The 24,349-nt window shown below is 40.9% G+C and overlaps 1 protein-coding gene across 4 annotated transcripts in view; it reads right to left on the reverse strand.

Annotated features, from left to right (window-relative positions):
• LOC122551256 (signal transducer and activator of transcription 4-like) overlaps positions 1-24,349 on the reverse strand; it is a 143,341-nt gene that overhangs the window by 53,117 nt on the left and 65,875 nt on the right. For 2 of the 4 annotated variants that reach the window (XM_043692874.1, XM_043692873.1), the window contains 2 exons: positions 2,333-2,431; positions 62-154 (listed from right to left, as the gene is read on the reverse strand). In XM_043692874.1, the coding sequence (XP_043548809.1) occupies positions 62-154; positions 2,333-2,431 (192 nt within the window). Of the gene's footprint in view, positions 1-61; positions 155-2,332; positions 2,432-14,354; positions 14,437-24,349 lie in introns of those variants that run through there. The other 2 variants (XM_043692875.1, XM_043692876.1) reach the window with 2 other exon arrangements.

The following is a 24,349-nucleotide window of genomic DNA, read 5'->3' on the forward strand; positions in this document are numbered from 1 at the left end:
ACAATCATCTTTTGGATAAAACAGGCTAAGTAGATGCCCATACTGATTCCCATAAACATACCTGTGTATTCGCCTTTATGGCAGTCATTCTGTGTTCCAGACCTCTTTGCCTTTCTGAAATCATGGAGTTCTGTAGTAATTTTTCCTCAAGCCCCTTGTACATATAAACAAGATTAAAATTTAGGAGAGAAAATACACCAATGAATGAAACAGGATATGATTGTCTTGGCGCAATTCATTGATGGTATAATGGTGTTTTCCACCAAATGAAAATGAATTTGAAGAAGGTGTTTAATGAGATATTGTACATTAGGCTGCCTAGTAAAATAAGAGCCCACGGTGTTGGAGGTGGTATTTTAGCATGAATATACAGTTGTATTGTGACAGGATTCTAAACAGTTGAAGACAGAATTTGGATAAGGGGGACATTTTGAGGACGGCAACTACTGGAGTGCTACAGGAATCAGTGTTAGGGCTACAAGTATTTACAACATATATTAATAAGGAAAGTAAATGTATTAAAGCCAAGTTGGAGGATGAAAATGATCTCACTGTTGTGCCAGGGAAGTGTATATTGACAAGAGGTTACTTTGAACAAAGTCCCAAATACAGCAGAGGATTAATGTTGCCTTTAAGAAGGATTGTAAACAACTGATTTATCTAGGGGCTTCTCTTTCTGAAGTCCACATATACTTGGAGAATAGCTCCACGCTTGAGGCAAGTGATCTTGAGAGCTGTATACAATTTCATAGCTGAGGCACACTACATGAAATTGATAAATGATCCACCTAATGCTGTCGTAAATAGGTCCAACAGTGGATCTTTCAACCGTAACTGCCATGATCCTGCTGCTCGCTCTGCAGCTCACTATACAAGAATTGATCCTGGGGTTGAAATATGGTGAGGCTGAAATGTGCAATAGTCGATCATAGAAATGACATGTAGTACTGAAATCGGATGTATTTTATAATCAATATAATAGCTAATGCACAATATAGTTGATCCTAATGCTAAAGCGCAGAAATACCTGTGCACGTGTTTGTACATAATTGATGGGTGTATATATGACAGCATTCAATGGTCTGAATTTTGATGTAAAGTCTTGCTCATTTTAAATGCTTTGTAATAAGTTGACTTTAGATCTGCAAGCAATGGTATTGACTGCATTGCCAATTAGGTCGTCCTGTATCATTACTGTTTAAATACATTTTTATTATTACTTCATGGAATGGGCATCACTAGTTCACCCACAGTTATTGCCCATCCCCAATTGCCCTGCAGAAAGTGGTGGTGTGCTGTCTTTTTGAGCCACTGCAGTCCTTGGGACACCCACAGTGCTTTTTAGGAAAGGAGTTCCTGGATTCTGACCAGCGACAGTGAAGAAACGGTGATTATAGTTCTACGTCAGCATGGTACGTGACTTGGCGGGAAATTTACAGGTGATTGTGTTCCCATGCATCTGCTATCTTTGCCTTCTAGATGGAGGAGATTATGGATTTGAAAGGTGCAATAAGAGTTACTGGAATGCATTTTGTAGATAGTACACGCTGCTGCCACTGTATGTCAGTGATGAGCCGATGGCCAATCAATATTCTGAAGATTACCATTTACAAATTAAACTAAACTGGATCAACCATATAAACATTGTGGCTACATTTGTAGTGACATTTTGCAAATAATTATTACATAACTGAATAACATGAAAATGATTATTTCAGAAAGTGTCTGCATTTTATTTTAAAAATTTTCAATCCTACATAGAATCAACAAGATTGGTATGACGTTTGCTGATCGAGTTAAAATTTCCCTTGCCTTTAGTAATCTGTCGTTTCATTTTGCTTTACTATATATTAAAAATAATACCAATGGAAACTAATTGGGCTTCTAGCAATTTAACAAAATAAACACTGAGCAAAACAGCCCGATTCTTATCAGTGGCTACTTTTTCAGTTGCCTGCAGTACAGGCTTAGCAAGTTACGTTTTTCTTACCGCATTAAATCAGGGAGAGAAAGGATTTCACAGTCAATAGTGTTTTTATCTCTGATAATACATGCAGCCTAAAAAAAAGCTACAATTCAATGTATTTGGTTACATTTAATCTATGCTTAATAACTTAAGTAGAAAATGCATTTTTGCAGAATATGAAACAAGCTGTCATTTTGTTATTACGCATTGTGCATTACTGACCAAAACCAATTTCCACTCATTAATGTGCTATTTTTGCTATTAGTTTGCACATTTGCTAAGTGACTGATCAGTGTTTATACAGAATTAGACACAAATAAAGAAACTATAACATGGATATCTAAGATCAGAAACAATATTGCCTACCTGTTCAGGTGTGTTCACTGTTATTAGAATCCTCCGCTCCTCCTTCAGGCAATTTGCAATAACAGATGCCATATGCAAAGGGTTGTCCAGATACTGCACCTGCAGCATAAATCATAATGTAATGACAAAATATTAGACTCAGTGCTAACAATCCAGGCAGAATTACTTTTATGCCTTGCATTTGTACACTATTGGAACTGTGTTGGTGCAATCGAAAGATTATTATTCTTTTTTCATATTATTCGCAGTTTTGCAATTTATTCAACGTAGAACAGGGAAAAAGCTCAGTCTGGACTACATATCCAATGTCATTATATCAGCTTTAAAAACATATCCAGTTTGTGAAAGATTAACAGCTGCTTAGGAACATGGCTGTTTAAAGTGAAAAATGGCCATGATTGAAGTCAAGGAGAACCCTTCTGCAAGAGAAAATGTGCAGCAACCTTGATAAGGAGCCAGTGGACAAAATGAGTGCAGTGTCCATATTCATAGGTTATGGATGCAATCATTGTATGTAAGGTTCTGAGGATGAAAGAGGAATTCTATGGTACATTTTAATAGTGCCACTAAACAAAAAAAGACTTTTGCAGTGTCAATATTAGCAACACACAATGCAAATCCTACACTCTATCACAAATATGGCTTTTGTGGCTTTAACTTGGTACTAGCTGAAGGCTGAAGCTATTTTTCATTCACAGACTAATGTGTACTTTCACACATTCATTATGGCTCTTGAATCTGCTTAAACATTATTTATTCCTCTATCCTGGTGAAATGTACAAACTTAGATAAATGAAAAGAATACATATTTATTGTACCTTCTGTGACCCTAAGGCATTTTAAAGAATTTCATAACTAATTAAGTACTTCTGAATTGCAGTAATTGTTGTAAAATAGGAAACCGACAATCAATTTATGAACGTTCCAGAAACAGCCAGAAGACAATTTTCAAATCTTCTTTAGATCCAGGCACGGTGGAAGATAAACAGGGAATTGCAACGGTTATGCTGATTTTGAACAAGGGTGTAAAGAGATACAATGGGTCTGTCAGTTTAACCTCAGCAGTGAGGAAGCCTTTAGAAACAATAATTCAGAACAAAATGATTTGGGTCACTTAGCAAGTGTGAATTAGTTATGGAAAGTCTGTGTGGATTTGTTGAGAGCAAATCAGGTTCAGCTAACTTGCTACAGGTACAGCCCATAGACAAAAGTGGTTCAAAAGATGGCTCACCACCACCTTCTCAAGGGCAATGAAGAACAAAGAACAATACAGCACAGCAACAGGTTCCTCAGCTCACCAAGTCTGCACTGACGCATGACTAAAAATCTTTTGCCTCTATGCCATTTGTATCCCTCTATCCCCCGCTATTCATGTATCTCTTAAATGTTGTCATTATATCTGCTTCTACCACCTCCTCTGACAATGCATTCCAGGCACTTACTGCCCTCCATGCAAAAAGAATTTGCCTCTCACATATCCTTTAAATTTCCCCCCTTTTATCTAAACCTAAGCACCCTATCAATTGACATTTCTACCTTGGGGAAAAGATTCCAACCAACCATTCATTCTATCCATGCCTCTCATAATGTTATAAATCTCTATTAGGTAGCCCCTCAGTCTCCTATGTTCAAATGAAAACAAACAGTTTGCCCAAGCTCTCATCATAATTAATCCCTTCCAAACCAGGCGACATCTTGGAAAGCCTTTTCTGTACCCTGTCCAAAGCCTTCTGGTCATATGGCAGCCAGAATATTCCAATACTCAATATTCCAAACGTGGCCTTTGCAAACCTCTAAATAGCTGCATCGTGACTTGCCAATTTTTATACTCTGCTTCAACCAATGAAGGCAAACACACCATACGCCTCTTTGACTCCCTCATCCACTTGAGTTGCCACTTTTAGGGAACTGTGAATCTGTATGCGCAGATCCCTTTGTATATTAATGCTTCTAAAAGTTCTGCCATTTATTGTATTTTGGAGGATATATACATCACCTCGCATTTGTCTGGATTAAATTTTGCCATTTCCCCACCCAAGTCTCTAGCCTATCTATATCTTGCTGCATCTACAGCTCCCCCAACCTTTGTATCATCCATAAATTTACTAATCAGCCAACCCACATTCTTCTTCAAATCATTTATACATCTTATGAGATTAGGTTCCCTACAGTGTGGAAAAAGGCCCTTCGGCCCAACAAGTCCACCCCCACCCTCTGAAGAGTAACCCACCCAATCCCATTTCCCTCTGACTGATGCACCTAACACTGTGGGCAATTTAGCATGGCCAATTAACTGACTTTGATAAACCAGCATAAAACACTGATTCAACCTCAGTAAAGTACTATGTCTAGTTCTAGGTGTCACACTTTAGGAAATATATTAAGATATTAAAGAGGGTGCACAAGAAAAAAAATCATACATATGGTTACAAGGATATCAAGCATCAGTTGCATCCATAGATCGGTTAATTTGGGTTAGGGTTAGGGTTGGAGAAGCAGAGATATGATAGAGTTTTTCAAAATTGAGGAGTCTGAATAGAGCGGATAAGAAGAAACATTCCTATTGGTGGATAAATTGAGAACCAGAAGACACTGATTTACAACAATTTGCAAAGAAGCAGTGGTGACATAAAGAAAAGCTTTCTTTTAAATGTAGCCAATGGTTAGGATTTGGAATGCAAACATATGGTGCAGTGAAGGTAGACTCAACTCTGGCTTTAAAAAGAGGTTTGGATAATTATCTGGAGAGGAAAAATTGCAGCGCTAAAGGGAAATGGAAATAGTGGAGTTGCTTTTACAGATAGCTGGCATGACCAGGATGGTCCAAATAACTATGATAATGATGATACTATGATAAAATAAAGAATCATTTAATCTGTTTTTATGACATTGATTGAGGGATAAATATTGGCCAGGCTACCAGGGAAGATTCCTCTGCTCTTCTTCAAAACAATATTGCAAGAGCTTTTACACATACCAGAATGGGCAGGTGATGCCTCAGCTTAATATCTAAAGATCTTAATTCTTATTCAAACTCTTATTTGCAGAAAGCTGCCCATAACCTTCATCAAAACACATGTTAGGGATGGATCACATCTATTCTGTTCTCTGAAATCATGAGGTTGCTAAGTATTCATGAGGGAAACCAGAGCAGAACGGTATATTAATAAAATAAGTTGCAATGAGGTGGTTTGTGAAGTAATTCCAGAGGCCGATTTTCCATCACCAAGTCATCCTTTATTTATGCATGAAGAATCCTTGACTCTAGTACTACCTGTTCAGAGTCAGCTCTCAGAGTGCCAGAATCTCTGACATTTCTCTTTTTATTTGTCAGTCAGACCTGATTTGACCACGTTAACAGGCCCAATCAGGGAACTCATTCTATGAGGTCCAGCTGGTTGACCTTGTTACAATCATCAAAGGTTGAATGGCTTCTTTCTGTTCTGTAAATTCTGTACATTCTTTGATATTGTGATGCAATTAAACAATTTGGTTTGAAAGAAATTGAGTAAAACATACTAGATAGTAAATTAGATTTTGGTTTAAGAATGACTGCCCTCCAGAATATGAATTATTAGATTTAAGTGACTTTTCATCGATTTGAGTGAATTTTAATGGATAGAAGATCAAGGGAATTGCATTTATGATTTCTCAAACTTCTGCCAGAAACACGCATTCAGGAATCAACCATTTAATGCAGGTCTTCAAAGCAATCATGCAGTTTAAAAGGAATGTACTTTGGCTTGAACGAGTTGTCATTCAGATTTAACATGTATTTCATAAAACGTGTTAAAACTGCTTCACAGATACCACTGAAAAGTTTCATAGCAAGGATGATGGGATATTAAATTGAGTGGAACATAACCTTTGAACTGACGGATGTTGGGGCTTAGAAATTAAAAGGCAGAAAAGATTCTCAGACTGCAAGGTTGTGGAATATTATAGGTTTTTCAGTTGAAATGTTCATATTTTCTGCATATGTTTAAATAATTTGTACTTATGATTTGAGAATTGGTTCTTAAATACTTCAAAAGAGCATAATGTAAGAGCACTGAAATCTTGTTTACTGACCAACAGGGTTATTTTTGGCTTTCAGCTGATGACTAGCCGATGTGGTCAATAACACCAGATTGTTCCAATCTAATAAAGGAAGTCTATGAAAAATGACTGGAGAAATTAGCTACTCAAATGTCAAATGGCAAGGTTTTTCCACTTCACTGACACATCAAAGAACTTGGTTATTATTAACGTTCATAATGGGCCCTTAATTAACTGTCATTGCGCTCAAAGGAAAATCAAGGGAGCCATCAACATTACTCAGTTTTATACTAAATTTAAACATTATGAAAAATAAAATAAACTATCCATATTAACTTACAAAAGTATCCTATGGCTTATTGACCGGTCATTACGTACTGTCCAAGAATATCTAGACGGATCATGATTAGCAGCCAACTTTTGCCACTTGTTTTAGATGCAGACACAATGCAAACTTGGTTTGCCAATGCAATTAATTGATGGTAGCAGGTAAACAACATAGGCTGTTGGCTCAGCAAGGGATCCAAATTTTGGAGTATCCAGAATGGGTTCCACTCTTTATTCTTAAAACCAGCATTAAAAAATTTAAAATGGAAGTTGTATTTTAACTGGAGAAGGTGCTGGAAATCTTTGTAAAATTTGTTTGATTTGAAAAAGACATTAAAATGGCACAACATTGTGCAGGCCTAAAGATTTTCCCAATACTGCAGTGTCAGACTTTGGTGTAGAAGCTGAAGAGCAGGAAAATGTCATCAATCCACAAAAAACCACGAAATCCTGGAAACAAACCTAGCAAAGACAGTGGAACCAGATAGGTCAATGGATACATCATTAATGCTATCCCCTACCAACTCCACTACTAGTGCCATAGACTGCTCCATCCACCATCCCCACAAAACACACCTACAAATAATACTTGTCAATTATCACACAAAGCAAGCATTTAGAGCTTCAAGTTGCCCTCCCAGTGTTTCAAACCTCACATTATCAAGTTGTACATAGCTCCTCTAGAGCAGTCCAGCCAACAGAAACATTGTTTAAGCAACACAACAGTTTGCTCCATCAAAAATGTGCCTTTTGTTATGTGCAAGCTGATTACTTGTGTGTGGGTAACTGTAGCTTAGTAGGGTGCCACAACATCAAAAGATTGTTCCCCTCGTCCAGGAGCCACCTTCATTTGTCATGGTGATGGAAAATAGACTGCTTAGAATAATTACTGCTGAGATATTGTATACTGAACTGCATGATATACTGATGTTAAGTTAGGGGAATTTCTTTTGGTTATAGTACATCACAAAATTGACATGCAGTGCTTGTAAACAGATGTGTGTTCAATTAATGACTCCTTGCATCTTGAGAAGGCCTGAAATCCTTACAAATGCATATGTTTGTTCCAGAGTTTTCTCTACAAAGAAAGAACAAAATATGTTCAGCAGCTTGAAACATGGAGACTTAGGACCTTCTTAATATATCAATGGATGGCAAATGGAGAGATGTTGTAATTATCGGCTGCTCCAACCTTGAACGCTCCAGGTATACAAGTTCATGAGCAAAGTCACCTTCATAGACACAAATTGCTCTCTTCGTTATTCTCTGGCATTGCAGCTACTGGTTTAGCAGGTGGCAAATTTCAGTAACCCCCTTAGCAATGCAGAGATGTCTGGCAATGCTTCTCAAAAATTCACCTTGGAGAATTGTCGCTGAACATGCTTCGAGGATATAGCCTCCTCTCTTCTCTCTCTCTACCTTCTTCGAACAACATATTCTGCTCTGTGAAGTATTTGTTGTTCTCTTTTCTTGCAGTAATCCAAAGGGGATGTATACAACCTCAAGTCTCGGAGCAAGCAGCATGTGCAGAATCCTTGAAATTAGGACAAAGTTCTTCAGCAAATGCCACACAAAGACGCTGTATACTTAAGCAACTTTAAACAACTTTGAATACTTCTACAATCAAAGCAAGAACCAATGGAAAACAACTAACAAATAACTGAAATTGTTTGTTAATACTTTGAAACTGTGCCACTGGACAATTCTTCCTTATTTTGAACCTAAAGTTGCAGCACGAGCATCTGTAATTACATTTACTCCTTCAGCAAAATTGCAGAGGAGTAAATGTTAATGTTATTTCCTCTTTCCATTTTTCCTGAATTTATGGACTTCCTCAACTCCCGCTTCCATAAAACCTCTCTTACCCATATGCATGACTATCCTCTTCAACACTACCATCACCTAAGGTTTTTCCACCTCTATTGTCCTAATCACTGACTGGATTATCTCCAAACACTTCCTTATATCCGACCACTGGGTCTCCCAAAACTCTTTCAAGCCTACTGCTTGTGAGATCACACCTAGAGAATATTCTGCTTGAAAATACTTAATAAATTTTCAAGCAGAATATTCTTTTTAGATTAGAAGTAATCCAATCTAAAAAGAATATTCTGCTTGAAAATACTTAATAAATTATACTTTTAAACTCCCAGCTGCCAAGCTCTTCACCTCCATTTGCCATGATACTTCAGCAATGGTCTGTTTGCTCAACAATTCCCTTGATTGAGCTTCAATTTCCACATATTACCACAACCTTTAAACTCTCCTATTCTGGTTGCTTCTCCAGGCATGGTTTTCATCTTCACATCCTTGAGTTACATGGGGCCCAGATCCCAATTTTGGCCCACAAAATGACCAGGTTCCACATTCTCTGCTAACCATTCAACTGGCTCTACTGGCCACCTCCCTGCCCCTTCCTAGCTCCCCTCAATCCACAACATTTTTGATTTCTCCTCGATCTGCCCTCAGGTTCACTTTATGTTTGTTTTGTCCGGGACACCTACGTTTTTCACTTTTGACTCCATTCCAATGAAATGGCAGATCACTCAACTTGCTTTATTGATTATGCTCCTAGCTTACATTGTAAGTTCAATTTTACCATACACTAAGTAGTGCAGTAAATTGTTGGATCACGTCCATCATCACAATACTATCAGTAACAATAATACCACCATCATTCACAACATTGTCTTTTTAGATTCTGTGCATCCAAATCTCCACAGTTAAGTGAATGGTAAACAATATATTCAGCTCTGGAGATGAAGTCATAAAATTTAACGCCAAAATTTTCTGCCTTCACTGGAAATTTCCAAATCAGACTTCCATATTGCAAATGAGTGGGAGGAGTTGAATTGACAAGCACTTACAAGCAAAACAGTCTCCCACACAAATGTGTCTTGCTCTAAAGTTATATCCAGACGGACCAAACTTGGTTTTAAAAAAACCCTGAACTAATTATAATGTCACTTACAGCAATTATTCTTGGTCATTTTAATTTTTAAATTAAGTCTAGGGCCATTGCAGAAATCCAAAGCTCACGTTAAAAGTTTTTTTAAACAGATAACTGGATGAGTAGGTGGAGATAAGGAGGAGGCAGAAATTTCCCCAACTTTCATTCAAAATTTACAGACCAATTAGGTGAAATTCCCATCTTCACAAATTTTAGCAAAAATGCAATGACAGGCAAATAAAACACGGTGGAAGATTTTCGAATTTAACTTCTCAGTGGGTTGAATATTTTTAGAGGTTGACACTTTGGCCACGTAATGAAAGTTGACCTCCCTGATGCTGATGGGCCACCACAGCACTGCTGCTTAATAATTGGCTGAACTACCTTCCTTTTTGAAAGCTAATGCAGTTGACTGCAGGGGCCAGGATATTTTCTCAGCCAGAAATAAAGACTTCAATTGTGATAGAGATTGAAGCAAGTGGACTCATTATTCTTTGAACAGAGCAGGTTAAATGGAGATTTAATAGAGATATTCAAATTATGAAGCACGTCGAAACATTAAATAATGATAACTCGTTTATATTTCTTCTAGTTTTCATACTAATGATGACTGCATTTCATTAATCCTTCTGACCTCATTCATCCTTGCGCCAGTTCTGAGATGTTACTAAACACTTCTGGAGAATGTGGGACTTGAACCTATGCCTCCTGGCTCAAAGGTAGGGACACTGCCAACGTGTCACAAAAGCCCTTTATATTATGATCTGTTGAACAGTCTGAAGTAAGGTTCAGAGAAACACAATGAACGTCTATTCTCTGTTATCAATGTACACTTTCTTTTGTTTCTTCACAGTACCAGATCATCCTTTTTTCTCTTTTATAAGTATTTTTAATCAACCAATTTAGATGTTTTATTATACATGTGTGGAGTAGGTGGATCTTTTATCTGGGCCTCCAGATTCAGAGTTATGGATGCTATCACTGCACCACAAGATGTATGCTGCATATGTACAACTGCATACTAATGCTATACAGGTGGTGTGCACTAACAGGGAAAACTCATGCACTCCTATTATTGGAGCAGCATAAAATTGTGGCCATTGTGTCAGGATATGCATTTTCATATTGCATGTCTTTTAAGGCTTGGCACCAATTTTATCCTTCACTGTCTATCTAGATTAAAACATTCTGTTCTATTAAAGAACTTCTTTGCTGCTGGCACAAAACACAGCTCTCCCAAATTGCTAATATTACATTCAGATATACTGCAGCATAAAAAGGTTTAACTTGAGATTATAATGTTGTGCATAGTTAACAAATGAACTTGTTCTGATTGGCAGAATGCCACATTGACTTCTGAGTTAACAGTTTTGCTCAATACATAAAGGTTATGGGAACTACACTGGCAATAACTAAATAAAAGTCCTATTTCTGTTCTACAAAATAATTATCAATTAAAATTGACTTTTTAAATGTACCATTATCCACTATGTACCATCTGACTACAATAACGCTCTCAAAGACAATAACAAGACTACAAGAAGAATGTTTTAAAATATTTGTCAATAATGTACAAAACAAATTCTAAATTTCTCCAGTGTTTTGATCTAATATTCACGTGCAATGGAAAAAATAGTATTTTGACAGAAAACTGGAGTCTTTACCACTGGGTACCAGCCCCTAAATCACGGTTCCAAATTCTGCTGTGCCCTCTGGCCCTTCCCATATTTCACCTTCCATAGATTTTAGGAAGCAGAGTGGAGAACATCCCCATCAGTATCAATGATGCTAAAATGGAGGTGCTCAAGAACTTCAAGCTCTGAGGATCAATGATCTGTCCTGGTCCATGCAGCTCGATGCTACAGTCAAGAAAGCACACCAATGCCTCTATTTCCTCAGAAGGTTAAGGAAATTTGGCTTGTCAACAATGACTCTTAAAAATTTTTATAGATGTACCATAGAAAGTACCTTTCCAGATGCATCACAGCTTGGTATGGCAACTGCTCTGCCCAAGACTGCAAGAAATTAGAGAGTTGGGAATGCAGCCCAGTCCATCATGATAACCAGCCTTCCTTCCATTAACCTCACTCATATTTCCCAGTGCCTAGGGAAAGCAGGCAACAGAATCAAAGACCTCTCCCACACCGGTTATACTCTCTTCCACTCTCTTCCAATGGGCAGAAATAACCAAAGTTTGAAAACACATACCAACACTGTTATCACTCTTATGAACAGACCTTTCATATATTAGAGTTGACCTTTCTCTGCACCTTCTCTGTAGCTGTAACACTATATTCTGCATTCTGTTCTATTACCCTGATATATAATTTGTCTGGTGAGCATGCAAAATAATACTTTCCACCACATCTCGGTACATTTGACAATCATAAATCAAAAATAAAATCAGAGGTAGCGGACTACTCATGTTTTAGGAAAGGTTCATAGGACTGTGATGGGCTGCCTCACACAACAGTTCACTTCTGGGAGAAATATACAACTGGCTGCATCTCTGGAGTTTGCTTCTAGGTAGTGTTGCCTACCTTTCTACATTTTACTGGTATGGTGCTGTTCCCATTCAGAAATAACAGTACCAGCAAGTTGATTCCAGTTATTGCCATTGTATCCTGCATCTCTGACTGATTGACTTAATAGGTGATCTAATAGAGTTAGAGCAGACCCTGAAAAATAACAGCACATATTACAGCTACCATGGTCTGGAAGCTGATATGCAGACTATTACTTTTTCTCTCCCAAATTACCAGAATTGCATTTTTTTTATGGCATTAGAGGCACTGTCTTGGTCCTGATAATTTCTCATGTAAATTCGAAGAACACTGAAACATCACCTTAATTATAACGATACCAAAGTCAGGTAAATAACTGAACAAATGACCCCGATTTGTCTATCTTCACATTAAGAGCATGGGAGCTAAGGAGCTCCATCATCTTCACACCAGAGGGCATGAGTGGTTTCAGTTTGGATATGTCTTTTTTAATAATATACATCTTATGGCATTGTGTAGCATATACTGGACATAGAACATAGAACACAGAAAAATACAGCACAAGAGCAGACCCCCTTCCACCCACTATGTCTGCATTGTTCATGATGCCATTCTAAACTAATCCCAGCTGCCTGTACATGGTCCTTCTCCCTCTATTCCCTGCCTGTTCATATTTCTGTCTAAATGTCTCATAAAGGTTGGTACTGTATTTGATTCACCACCACCCCTGCCAGTGCGACCCAGGCACCTAACACTCTGGAAAAAAAGCTTGCCTCACAAATCGCCTTCAAACTTTCCCCCTAGTATATAATCATTCTACCCTGGGGAAAAGATTCTGACTATCCACCCTACCCATGCCTCTCCTAATTTAATATACTTCTATCAGGTTGCTCCTCACTCCTGACACTATAGCGAGAACAATCCAAGTTTGTCCACCCTCTTCTTGTTGCTAATACACTCCAAGTCAGGCAACATTGTTAAGATTAGAGTGGTGCTGGAAAAGCACAGCAGGTCAGGCAGCATCTGAGGGCAGGAGCCCTTCATCAGGAATCTGGGGCTCCTGTCCGAAACGTCGATTTTCCTGCTCCTCGGATGCTGCTGGACCTGCTGTGCTTTTCCAGCACCACTCCATCCTTGACTATAAGTTCCAGCATCTGCAGTCCTCACTTTCACCAACATCTTGGTAAATTTCTTTTGTACCCTTTCAAAGCTTTCACACCTTTCCTCTAGTGTGGTGACTAGAACTGCACATAGTACTTTAAATATGCTAAAATATTATACAGCTACAATGTGACTTTGCCAACCTCTGGATCTTATAAGTCTTGTGGGAACTTGACCTTTAGTTCTACAATAAACAGAATTCAGTTGGTTCTAAGGCTCTGAGTATTGGATACATGTTTACGAAAATTTAAGTCTACTGTGGAAGAAGATTAAAGTCCAGTAAAGCATTTCAGAGGTAGGGAAATTTTCATTTAAAATATCAGAAATTTTTTAATGTAGGAAGAGTGCAAACATGCCATTTCATCAGAATAAAAAGGCAAAAATCATCACAAGTAGAGAGGGAAAGTACACCAACCCTTCGCTGTCTACAACTGGGAAGGTTATATCAATACTTGTTTAAGAAAATGTATTTTACAGAGTTTTGGAAGAAGTTTGAAATATATAAAAGAATTATTAAAGCTCTATGCCAAGAATGTTGCTACAATCCAGGATGAGAAATCCCTGAATAATTTTAAATGCAAAAGTACAGTGAAGAAGGTTCTCTAAGATTACAAAGAGATCTTGATCAATTGAGTCAATAGGCTGAGGACAAGCAGATGGAGTTTAATTTGGATAAATGCAAGGTATTTTGTTATGGTAAAACAAACAAGGGCAGATCTAGTGATTAGAACCAGGTTGACCTCATTGACTATGAGGTGATTGATTGGCCCAGATTAACAACCCCAATCAGGAAAGCCCTGGCTTACAGATATAAACAAGAGGTTTTTTTTAACTGAACAATACAAAATACAGTTGATAATAAACAAAGTAGTTCACAAAAAAAACACTATATAGAGAGGAAAGGGCAGCAAAACCAAACCCCATCTCAACCAGTTTTCAGGGAAATGAAGAAAAACCTCAAATCCCACTTCCATTCATACAAAGATAACAGTAACAATCACAGGCAGAACAGTGCACAGAACACAGCTATTAAAATTATAACCAAGAGATTTAGAATCCCCTCAGTCTAGGGGACTGACTGGCTAGACCATAGTCACTGTGTTACTGTTGCTGTTGGTTTCTGCTTTTCTTAGGGGGAAACCTGATTCCTGAACTAGCTGAATTATATAGCCAGTTTGTTAACTGGTATTCCTTTTTTTAGTGAGGACTGATATCTAAACTGCCTGATCTACACAATCAATGTGTTTCAGGTGTAACTCAGTTCTCATTAGGGGATTGTTATTTCACTGGCTGGTTAGAGTCTGTGTGTTACTCTTTCCTCTTGTCCTTTGAGAAAATGCCAATGTTGATTTTGTGGCAGGACTTAGCCCTTGGACTCTAATTTTCTTTGTTTTTTTTTGTATGTGTCTTTACTGTTTTTGGTGTTTGGACTGAGTCCTTATGAGAAAATACATCTTACCAGATGAGCTGTTCCTGTGGGAACGCCTAGCTCTGAGACTGGGCCTCTGTAAAGACGAAATATCTGTGTGTGTATGCTGGGAGGTGAGCACTTGCTGGATGCTGGAGTTTGGCAGAGGACCCTGCTGTCGGGAGTGAACCACACCCCTATGAGTTAACTGCACCTTTACAATGTGTTGTGTTCTTGTGAATGAGCCTGGTTCTTCAAGGATAGACCAGGACTCTATGGAGAGTGAACACCTGCGTACTGTGGGGTATGCATTTGCTGACTTCAGGAGTGGACTCTGCCCTCAGTTGTGGACTCTGATTTTTAGCAATGGACTCTGCAGTTTGGAGTGGACTCCATTTCTGACAATGCATTTTGTATACTGGAGTGGACTCTCATTCTGGGAATGGACTCTACATTTTGAAGATAACAATTGTTCATGGTAATGGATTCCGTACCAGAAAGGACTCTTTATTGACATTGCTTGTTGAGTCTATCACCTGCACTGTCTTCTGTGTCCCTGGGTGTGGCAGGCCTTGATGTGAGCTGGGAGGGTCATAGGTCATCCTGAATGCTGTTACCCTGAGAGCTGGAGGGTGGGTAGGCCATCATGTGAACCAGAAGGTTGGTAGGATGTCCTGAGAGCGGGAGGATGGGTGGGTTACCCCGATGCCGGTGGCCGTGAGAGCCAGAAGGTGGATAGGCTGTTCTGAGTGCTGTCGTCCTGAGAAGGGGTAATCGAGACAGGCTGTCCTAGAGGTGGTCGGGAGGTGTCAGAGTGGCAGACAGCCAGAAGGTGTGTAGGGGCAGGCTGAGATCCAGAAAGCCTGTGGGCTGCCCTGTGTACCATCGTCCCAGTGAAGGGGATGGGCTGTCCTTGAGGCAGCTAAAGGTGTGTCAGGGCAGTCCACAGACCAGATGGTGCATCAGGGTAGGTAAGGGCAGATCAAGAGTCGGAAGGCCAGCCTCAGCACTGTCACCCTGGGCAGGCATCAGGGCGAGCTGTCTCAGGTCGCTAGAAGATGTGAGGAACGGTTAGGGAAGCTAGAAGGTGGGCAGGCCATCCTGATCGCTGCCGACCTGGGAGGGTTGGGGCAACAGGACAGGTTGTCCTAGTGGTGGTGGGAAGGTGTCAGGTCGGACCGAGAGGCGGAAGGGGGAGGGACGGGTGGTTTGCTGGGAAGGGGTCTATATTTTATGTACGGCTTTTTAATCTAATTGGACTGTTATATATGTACTTGTCATTGTTACTGTTTTGTGATGTTTGAAACTTGGATTTGAGGTTTGTCCTCACTTCCCTGAAAACTGGTTGAATGGTAGGGTTTGGGCCCTGGCTTTGTTGCTTGATGCCCTTGTAAAATTGCTGTTTCTTTGTATACAGCTGTTAACATCTAACTTTTTGTTTTGTAAATTTTATTGTTTAAAATAAAAATGTAAACAGGATTTTGATCTCTTTATTTAACAGTACAAAATACAGTTAACAATAAACAGCAAGCAGCAGTTCACAAAAAAACCCCACTATATACAGGCGAAAGGACAGCAAAGCCAAACCCCATTGTTCAAACAGTTTTCAGGGAGATGAGGACAAAGCTCAAATCCTACTTCCATTCATCACAAAGATAACAGTAACAAACCGTGCAATCAAATCAGTAACAATACATAGAACACAGACCCAATATAGCTTATAAAACATATAAACAAGAGATTTAGAATCCCCTCAGTCTAGGGGACTGACTCTGTGCTGGCTGGGCACACTGTGTCACTGCTGCAGTTGGTTTCTGCTCTTTTTGGGGGAAACCTGATTCCTGTATTTGCTGAATTAATTAGTCACTTTGTTACCTGGTATTCCTTTTTTGACTGATTTTTAAACTGCCTGATTTACACAGTCTTTCAGGGGTAACTCAGTTCTCATTAAGGAACTGTTGTTTCATTGGCTGGTTACAGCCTGTGCATTTTTTTTGAGAAAAGAACTATGCTGATTTTGTGGTAGGGCTTAGCCCTTGCACTCTGGTTTTCTCTCTTTGGAATTTTTAAACTTTTTTGGTGTTTGGACTGAGGCCTTGTGAGAAAATACATCTTTCCAGATGAGCTGGCCCTATATGGAGAGGCCTGGTCCTTTGTGGGTAAGGAGGCCGCTGTAACAACTGAACACCTGTGCATGTGCTGGGAGGTGAGCAATTGCTGAATTCTGGAGTGGACTCTGCATTCTTGGGTGGACCAAACCCCTGAGAGTTAACTGCACCTTTACATTGTACTGTGTTCTTGTGAGTGGGCCTGGTCCTTTGGGTGGTCAAGGCCTGTGAAGACTGGATATCTGTGTGTGTGGTATGGACTCTGCCTTTTGAGAGACAACTCTGCCTTTGGTACTGGACCAAACCCCTGTGGATTAACTGCAGCTTCACAATGTACTGTTTCTGAGAGTGGGCCTAGTTCTCCCTGGAAGGCCAGGCCTTTATGGAGACTGAAACCTGTGTATACACTGGGATGTGAGCATTTGCTACATCCTGGAGTTTGGATGTGGATTCTGCCTTTGTACTAGAAACTATATTGAGGATTTTGTGAATTCTGTTACTGTATTATGTGGGTTCTATAATTTTGTTTGTATGGATCAGAGTGGACTAGAGGGAGCTGGAGGGTAGATGACCAGCCTATGGGAAAGTGGGGCGGGGGTGGGTCTGCTAATACACAGGGTGGCTGGGGGCTAGGCAGCTGATTAGTGTGGTCATAAGAAAGCTGGTCAAGGGAGGGGCAGCCAGTACGTGAGCTGGCTGGGGGCCAGAGGGTCAATGACCAGCCTGGAGGAAGGCTCCTCCCAGCATGCTTATCTGTACATGGAGCGGGTGGTGCCAGGCAACTGATAGTGTCCTTGCAGAAAAGCTGGGAAAGGGCAGGGCGGTTGGTACGCGGGGAGCCTGAGCCAGGTGGCTGACGCAGCCCGTAGGAAGGCCTACCGGGGATGGACTGGTCAGTACGCAGGGAGGCTGGGAGCCGGACAGCCAATGGCCGGTCTATAGGAAAGCTGGCCAGGGGAAAGGGTCAATAAGTACGCGGGGTGGCCGGGTGCTGGAAGGCTGACAGCAGGAAAGCAGATCGGGGGTGGTTTGATCAGTACGTGGGGTGACCGGGAGCCGGTGGCCGACAATAGTCCCAGGGGAAAGTGGGCTGGGGAGAGTCAGTCAGTACACAGGGTGGCCAGAGACCGGAAGGGCGATGACTGACTGACTGTCCTACAGGAAGGCTAGTCAAGGAGGTCTTGATAGTATGGAGAGGGGTTTCAGGTGTCTTTTTTTTAATATAGCTATATTGGGTCTGTATTCTGTGCACTGTTTGTGATTTGATTGCATTGTCTTGCCTGTGTTTGTTACTGTTATCTTTGTGATGAATGGAAGTGGGATTAGAGGTTTGTCCTCTCCCTGAAAACTGGTTGAATGGTGGGGTTTGAGGTTTGGCTTTGCAGTTTTTGTGAACTACTGCTTTCTGTTTATTGCTAACGATTTTGTACTGTTTTAATAAAATAAAAATCAGAATCTCCTCAGTTCAGGTAAGTAACTCCAAGCCGGCTGGCTACAGCCAGTGTACTCTGCACAAGTAAATAAAGGGTGAAACGATATTGGCCTCTGTGCAGTTACTTCCGTGGCGATGGGGGGAATACAGGACATGCCTGAAGAACGTTGGAGCTGGGGTAAGCTGGTCCATTCATTGGCTCGGTGTTCCTGGTCATCCCGGACTCCGATTCCAAGTAGTTAGACGTGCATAAAGTTCATCTCGCAAACTCGGATGATGGAGAAGCTGTGAGCATGATTTGTGATATATGGACCCAACAGACGTATTGGTCACAGACAATAGGATGTCATCTAGCAGCAGGTAATTTCAATATATGCCGAATGCTATTTGGCTTTAGGAAATAAGGACAACTCTGCACCCCATCCATCGTCCAATAGTCTAGTGAAAAGAGTGGTCCAAACATTAAAGGTAGGTTTAAAGAAGTAGCCTACCGTGTCAATTGATACCAAATTGTCTTGGTTTCTGTTTGATTATACAATCATGCCACACGCAACACCAGGGAGAGCTCCAGCAGAGTTGCTGATGGAGAGAAAACTCTGCACCAGGTTAAATCTGGGTGTGGGTGAGAAACAGCAGCAGGAATGTCAATGTAGGCTATATGCTTCCTCTAAGCAAGAGAGCCCATTTAATTCAGGGGATGAAGTTTAGTGCCAGAACCATGGAAGTAGCTCAGTATGGGTACAAGTCAAGGTTGATGCGAAGTCAGGTTCTTCCCTTACCCGAACTTTGTAAGTGATAGCTTTCAGGTGCTGCACTTGTTTGTTCAAAGTTACTACCTTGCAAATGGGCCAGGAGCAAAACATATCTGGCCCCTCAGAACAGTCAGAGGCTCCCCCTCTGTTCACTATCAAACAAATCTCAGTCCAAGATAGATGCAGCCTTGATACCATTATTGTTGGAAGAGGAGGAGGAAATTCTCTGAAGATACTCAGGATGTAAGAGGTGAGCTATAGTCCAATACTAATACCAGTGTCAGAGTCTGGCTCAGAGGAGCCAGACTTAGGATGAAAATGTGGCAGGAAAAGCTACAAGCAAAACACCAGGCCTACATGTCTGGACTGAGGGCATGGAGGGATGTAGTAATTAGAACCAGGTTGACCTTGTTGACTAGCGGTCATTGGCCCAGATTAACAATCACAATCATGAATGCCCTGGCTGAACAATCTAACTAGGAGATGAATAAAGATTTATACACCTGTTGTCTTTCACTGTGTCTCACACACAACATGGATGCTGGGGAAAATATACAAAAAAATGAAAAATATAACTAGGAAATTAGAATCTCCCCTCTTCAAGTGACTGACTCTGAGCTGGCTGGCCCCAAGTAAATAAAGGGTGACTTGGTGATGGGATATCAGCTTCTGCACAGTTATTTCAGCAGGACTTATACAATTAGTGATAGGGCTCTGAGTAATGTTGTAGAAGAGAGAGAACATATGTTTACATCTGTGGGAAACTAGAGAAGTGATTGCTGGGCCTCTTGCTGAGATATTTGTATCATCGATAGGCACAGGTGAGGTGCCAGAAGACTGGAGGTTGGCAAACATGGTGCCACTGTTTAAGAAGGGTGGTAAAGACAAGCCAGGGAACTATAGATCGGTGAGCCTGACCTCGGTGGTGGGCAATCCTGAGGGACAGGATTTACATGTATTTGGAAAGGCAAGGACTGATTCGGGATAGTCAACATGGCTTTGTGCGTGGGAAATCATGTCTCACGAAGTTGATTGAGGTTTTTGAAGAAGTAACAAAGAGGATTGATGAGGGCAGAGCAGTAGATGTGATCTATACGGACTTCAGTAAAGCGTTCGACAAGATTCCCATGGGAGACTGATTAGCAAGGTTAGATCTCGTGGAATACAGGGAGAAGTAGCCATTTGGATACAGAACTGGCTCAATGGTAGAAGACAGAGGGTGGTGGTGGAGGGTTGTTTTTCAGACTGGAGGCCTGTGACCAGTGGAGTGCCACAAGGATCGGTGCTGGGCCCACTACATTTTGTCATTTACATAAATGATTTGGATGCGAGCATAGGAGGTAAAGTTGGTAAGTTTGCAGAACTCACCAAAATTGGATGTGTCGTGGACAGCGAAGAGGGTTACCTCTGATTACAACAGGATCTGGACCAGATGGGCCAATGAGCTGAGAAGTGGCAGATGAAGTTTAATTCCGATAAATGCGAGGTGCTGCATTTTGGGAAAGCAAATCTTGGCAGGACTTATACACTTAATGGTAAGGTCCTAGGGAGTGTTGCTGAACAAAGAGACCGTGGAGTGCAGTTTCATAGCTCCTTGAAAGTGGAGTCACAGGTAGATAGGATAATGAAGAAGGTGTTTGGTATGCTTTCCTTTATTGGTCAGAGTATTGAGTACAGGAGTTGGGAGGTCATGTTGCGGCTGTACAGGACATTGGTTAGGCCACTGTTGGAATATTGCGTACAATTCTGGTCTCCTTCCTATTGGAAAGATGTTGTGAAACTTGAAAGGGTTCAGAAAAGATTAATAAGGATGTTGCCAGGGTTGGAGGATTTGGGCTACAGGGAGAGGCTGAACAGGCTAGGGCTGTTTCCCCTGGAGCGCGGAGGCTGAGGGGTGACCTTTATAGAGGTTTACAAAATTATGAGGGGCATGGATAGGGTAAATAGGCAAAGTCTTTTCCCTGGGGTCGGGGAGTCCAGAACTAGAAGGCATAGGTTTAGGGTGAGAAGGGAAAGATATAAGAGAGACCTAAGGGGCAACTTTTTCACGCAGAGGGTGATACGTGTATGGAATGAACTGCCAGAGGATGTGGTGGAGACTGGCACAATTACAACATTTAAGAGGCATTTGGATGGGTATATGAATAGGAAGGGTTTGGAGGGATATGGGCTGGGTGCTGGCAGGTGGGACTAGATTGGGTTGGGATATCTGGTCGGCATGGACGGGTTGGACCGAAGGGTCTACTTCATGTAGACAAGGTGTAAGGTGCTGTTTGACATGCTTGCCTTCATTCCTCAGACCTTTTGACTATAGGAGTTTGGATTGTTCAGGGCATTGATGGCATTTCTTCTCAAGTACTGTTGTAGGAAGGATATTATTGAAGTGGAGAGGGTTCAGTAAAGATTTAACAGGGTGCTGTTGGGAACAGAGAATTTAAGTTTAAGAATAGGCTGGAGAGAATGAGACTTTTTTTCACTCTAGTGTAGGAGGTTGAGGGGTGACCTTAGAAATTTATAAAAGCATGAGGGGTAACAGATAAAGGGAAGAGCAAAGGTCTTTTCCCTAAGGTTGGGGTGTTCAAAACTAGGGGCATATTTTTAAGGTGAGATGATGAAGATTGGAAAAGGACACGAGGGGCAACTTTATTTTTAAATAGAGCAGATAGTGTATGGAATGAACTGCAAGAGGAAGTGATGGTCGTAGTTATAGGTACAACATTTAGAAGACTTTTGAATAGGTGCGTCAATAAGAAAGATTTGGAGGGATACAGGCCAAACACAGGCAGGTGTGAGTAGGTTATTTGGGGAATATGGTCAGCGTGGACTGGGTTGGACTGAAGGGTCTGTTTCCGTGATTCTTTCCTCAATGCCCCAACTGATGGAGGCAAGTGTGCTGTCTGCCTTTTTTACCACCTTATCCACTTGCGTGGCCATTTTCAGGGAACTATGAACCCCAAGATCCCTCTGTACATCAGTGCTCCTAAGTGTTCTGCCATTTACTGTATACTTTCCTCTTGCATTTGACATCCTAAAATGAATCACCTCCCGGTTGTCCAGATTAAAATTTTATCTGCCATTTCTCCGCCCAGCTTTTTCACTGATCTGTATCCTGCTGTATCATTTTATAACCTTTCTCACTATTCACAGCTCCACCAATTTTTCAATTGTCTGCAAACCTATCAGCCGACCACCGACATTTTTATTCAAATCCTTTAGGTAAGAGAGATCTCGGCACTGATCCTTGCAGAACACTAGTCACAGTTGAAAAACCCCCCTCCACGACTACCTTCTGTCTTCTTTGCCCAAGCCAATTTTGTATTCAACTTGCCAACTCATGCTGGATCCATTGTGACTTAATCTTCTGTATCAGCTAACCATGGGGGACCAGTTTTTGTCAATATTTAATAAATTAATTAAAGGCCATCTGTTTAAAAAAAAGTGTGCACCAAGTGTCACAGAACAGCTGAAAGATGATATAACAACATTCATTTGACATGGAGAAAAGGGGGGTTGAGTTGCTTGTCAAATAATTGCTATTAAGATAAGTTAAAGCAGATGGATAGCCATATGAGACAAGATTGTGAAGTCATGCCCTTTTCCTTTTATGAAGTGAAGAGTGCTAGAATTCAAGGGAAAAGTGACTAATATATTACCTTGCCCACTCAAAATCATTTCATTGAACTTCTTGCAGCACTGGTATGCAATTTTGGAGGTGGAGTACAGTCCTGCATCTCTCCACGTGACAGAGTATCTTTTTGACAGGTTTCCTGTTATGAACACTCAGCAGCCTGTGGGCAATGTTCAGCTTCCTTCCCCAGGACCCAAAACTATTTAGTGGCTAAAGAATAAAACTGGCACACATGCATCATATCCCAGACATCCTGGATGTTTAAACAGTAGCTTTGCATCTGAAAGGCAAGTCAAATTGTTCAAAAGAAGATCCTAAAGTTAATCATTGCTGATTGGGAAAATGAAATTCAACAGCTCTTAGGAGGTCTATTAAATACTTCAAGAAGAAAACATATCAAAAAATGTATTTTATGACCCCAACTGCAACTATGCGAAAATGTGACAACTTAAAAAGTAGTTTTGTATCTTTTAGCATAGCTTTATCAAATTTACAGCACTTAAAAATAACAGCACGTTCAAATGCTAACCATCATTTCCTGTACCTTGCCTGAGGAAAGAGCAGTCAACAAGAGTAATTGAAATCTACAAGACTGAAATAATGAGTGATAAATGTCATATGTTGAGCAATACATTTTCCTCTGCCACTACACCCCAAATCTTTACTTAACATAATTGAACAGGATGTTGCTAACCATTCAGAATGCAAATATTTTCCATGCTCAAGACTAAATCATTTTTGATCTGATAAACAATGCTAATGACATTTAATCTTGAAATATGCACATCAGCAAAGAAAACTACATAGAAAACATAATTTTCAAAGAAGCACTTTTTTTGCTTCATTTGAATTGAATTAGCTTTATTGTTACATGTACTCAAATGAGTACAATACAAAGTTTCTAAGTCGCTCCTTACAGCGCCATCTTAGGTACAAATGTACGTAGGTACAACCCTTAGCTACCGAATAGAGAAATTAAGAAAAGGAGATACATTATAGCAATACACAGTATGACAGTAGATCAGAATAAAAACAAGAAGCCAAGTTACAAAGACAAACATCACAGTCTCTCCAAGGGATCTCTGCAGCAAACCAGTAAAGGGGGCCTTCACATGGTCTGACTGCTGGCTGCTGCCATGCTCTGCGCTGGGCCACTATCCCCGCTCCCACATCAGGCCACTTCTCCCACTCTGCACTGGGCCTCTGGTTGCTGGCATCCCCACTCCCAGCCTCTGCCAACCCCGCTGTAGAGGCTGGCCCAGGTGTCTGAGGCCAAGGAAAGAGGGAGAGAAAAAGAAGAAAAAGGGCAGAGTGGAAGAGATCTGGCAGCAGCATCTTACTCCACCACCATCTTCCTGACTCCAAATATGACAGGGTAAAAACAATGACTGCAGATGCTGGAAACCAGATTCTGGATTGACACTGACATTTTTTACAAACCCACTGACTTCCACAGCTACCTGGATTACACCTCTTCCCACCCTACCTCTTGCAAAAATGCCATCCCGTATTCCCAATTCCTCCACCTCCGCCGTATCTGCTCCCAGGAGGACCAGTTCCACCACAGAACACACCAGATGGCCTCCTTCTTTAGAGACCGCAATTTCCCTTCCCACGTGGTTAAAGATGCCCTCCAACGCATCTCGTCCACATCCCGCACATCCGCCCTCAGACCCCACCCCTCCAACCGTAACAAGGACAGAACACCC

This window comes from Chiloscyllium plagiosum, chromosome 7 (genome assembly GCF_004010195.1).
Source record: "Chiloscyllium plagiosum isolate BGI_BamShark_2017 chromosome 7, ASM401019v2, whole genome shotgun sequence".
Taxonomy (NCBI): Eukaryota; Metazoa; Chordata; class Chondrichthyes; order Orectolobiformes; family Hemiscylliidae; genus Chiloscyllium; species Chiloscyllium plagiosum.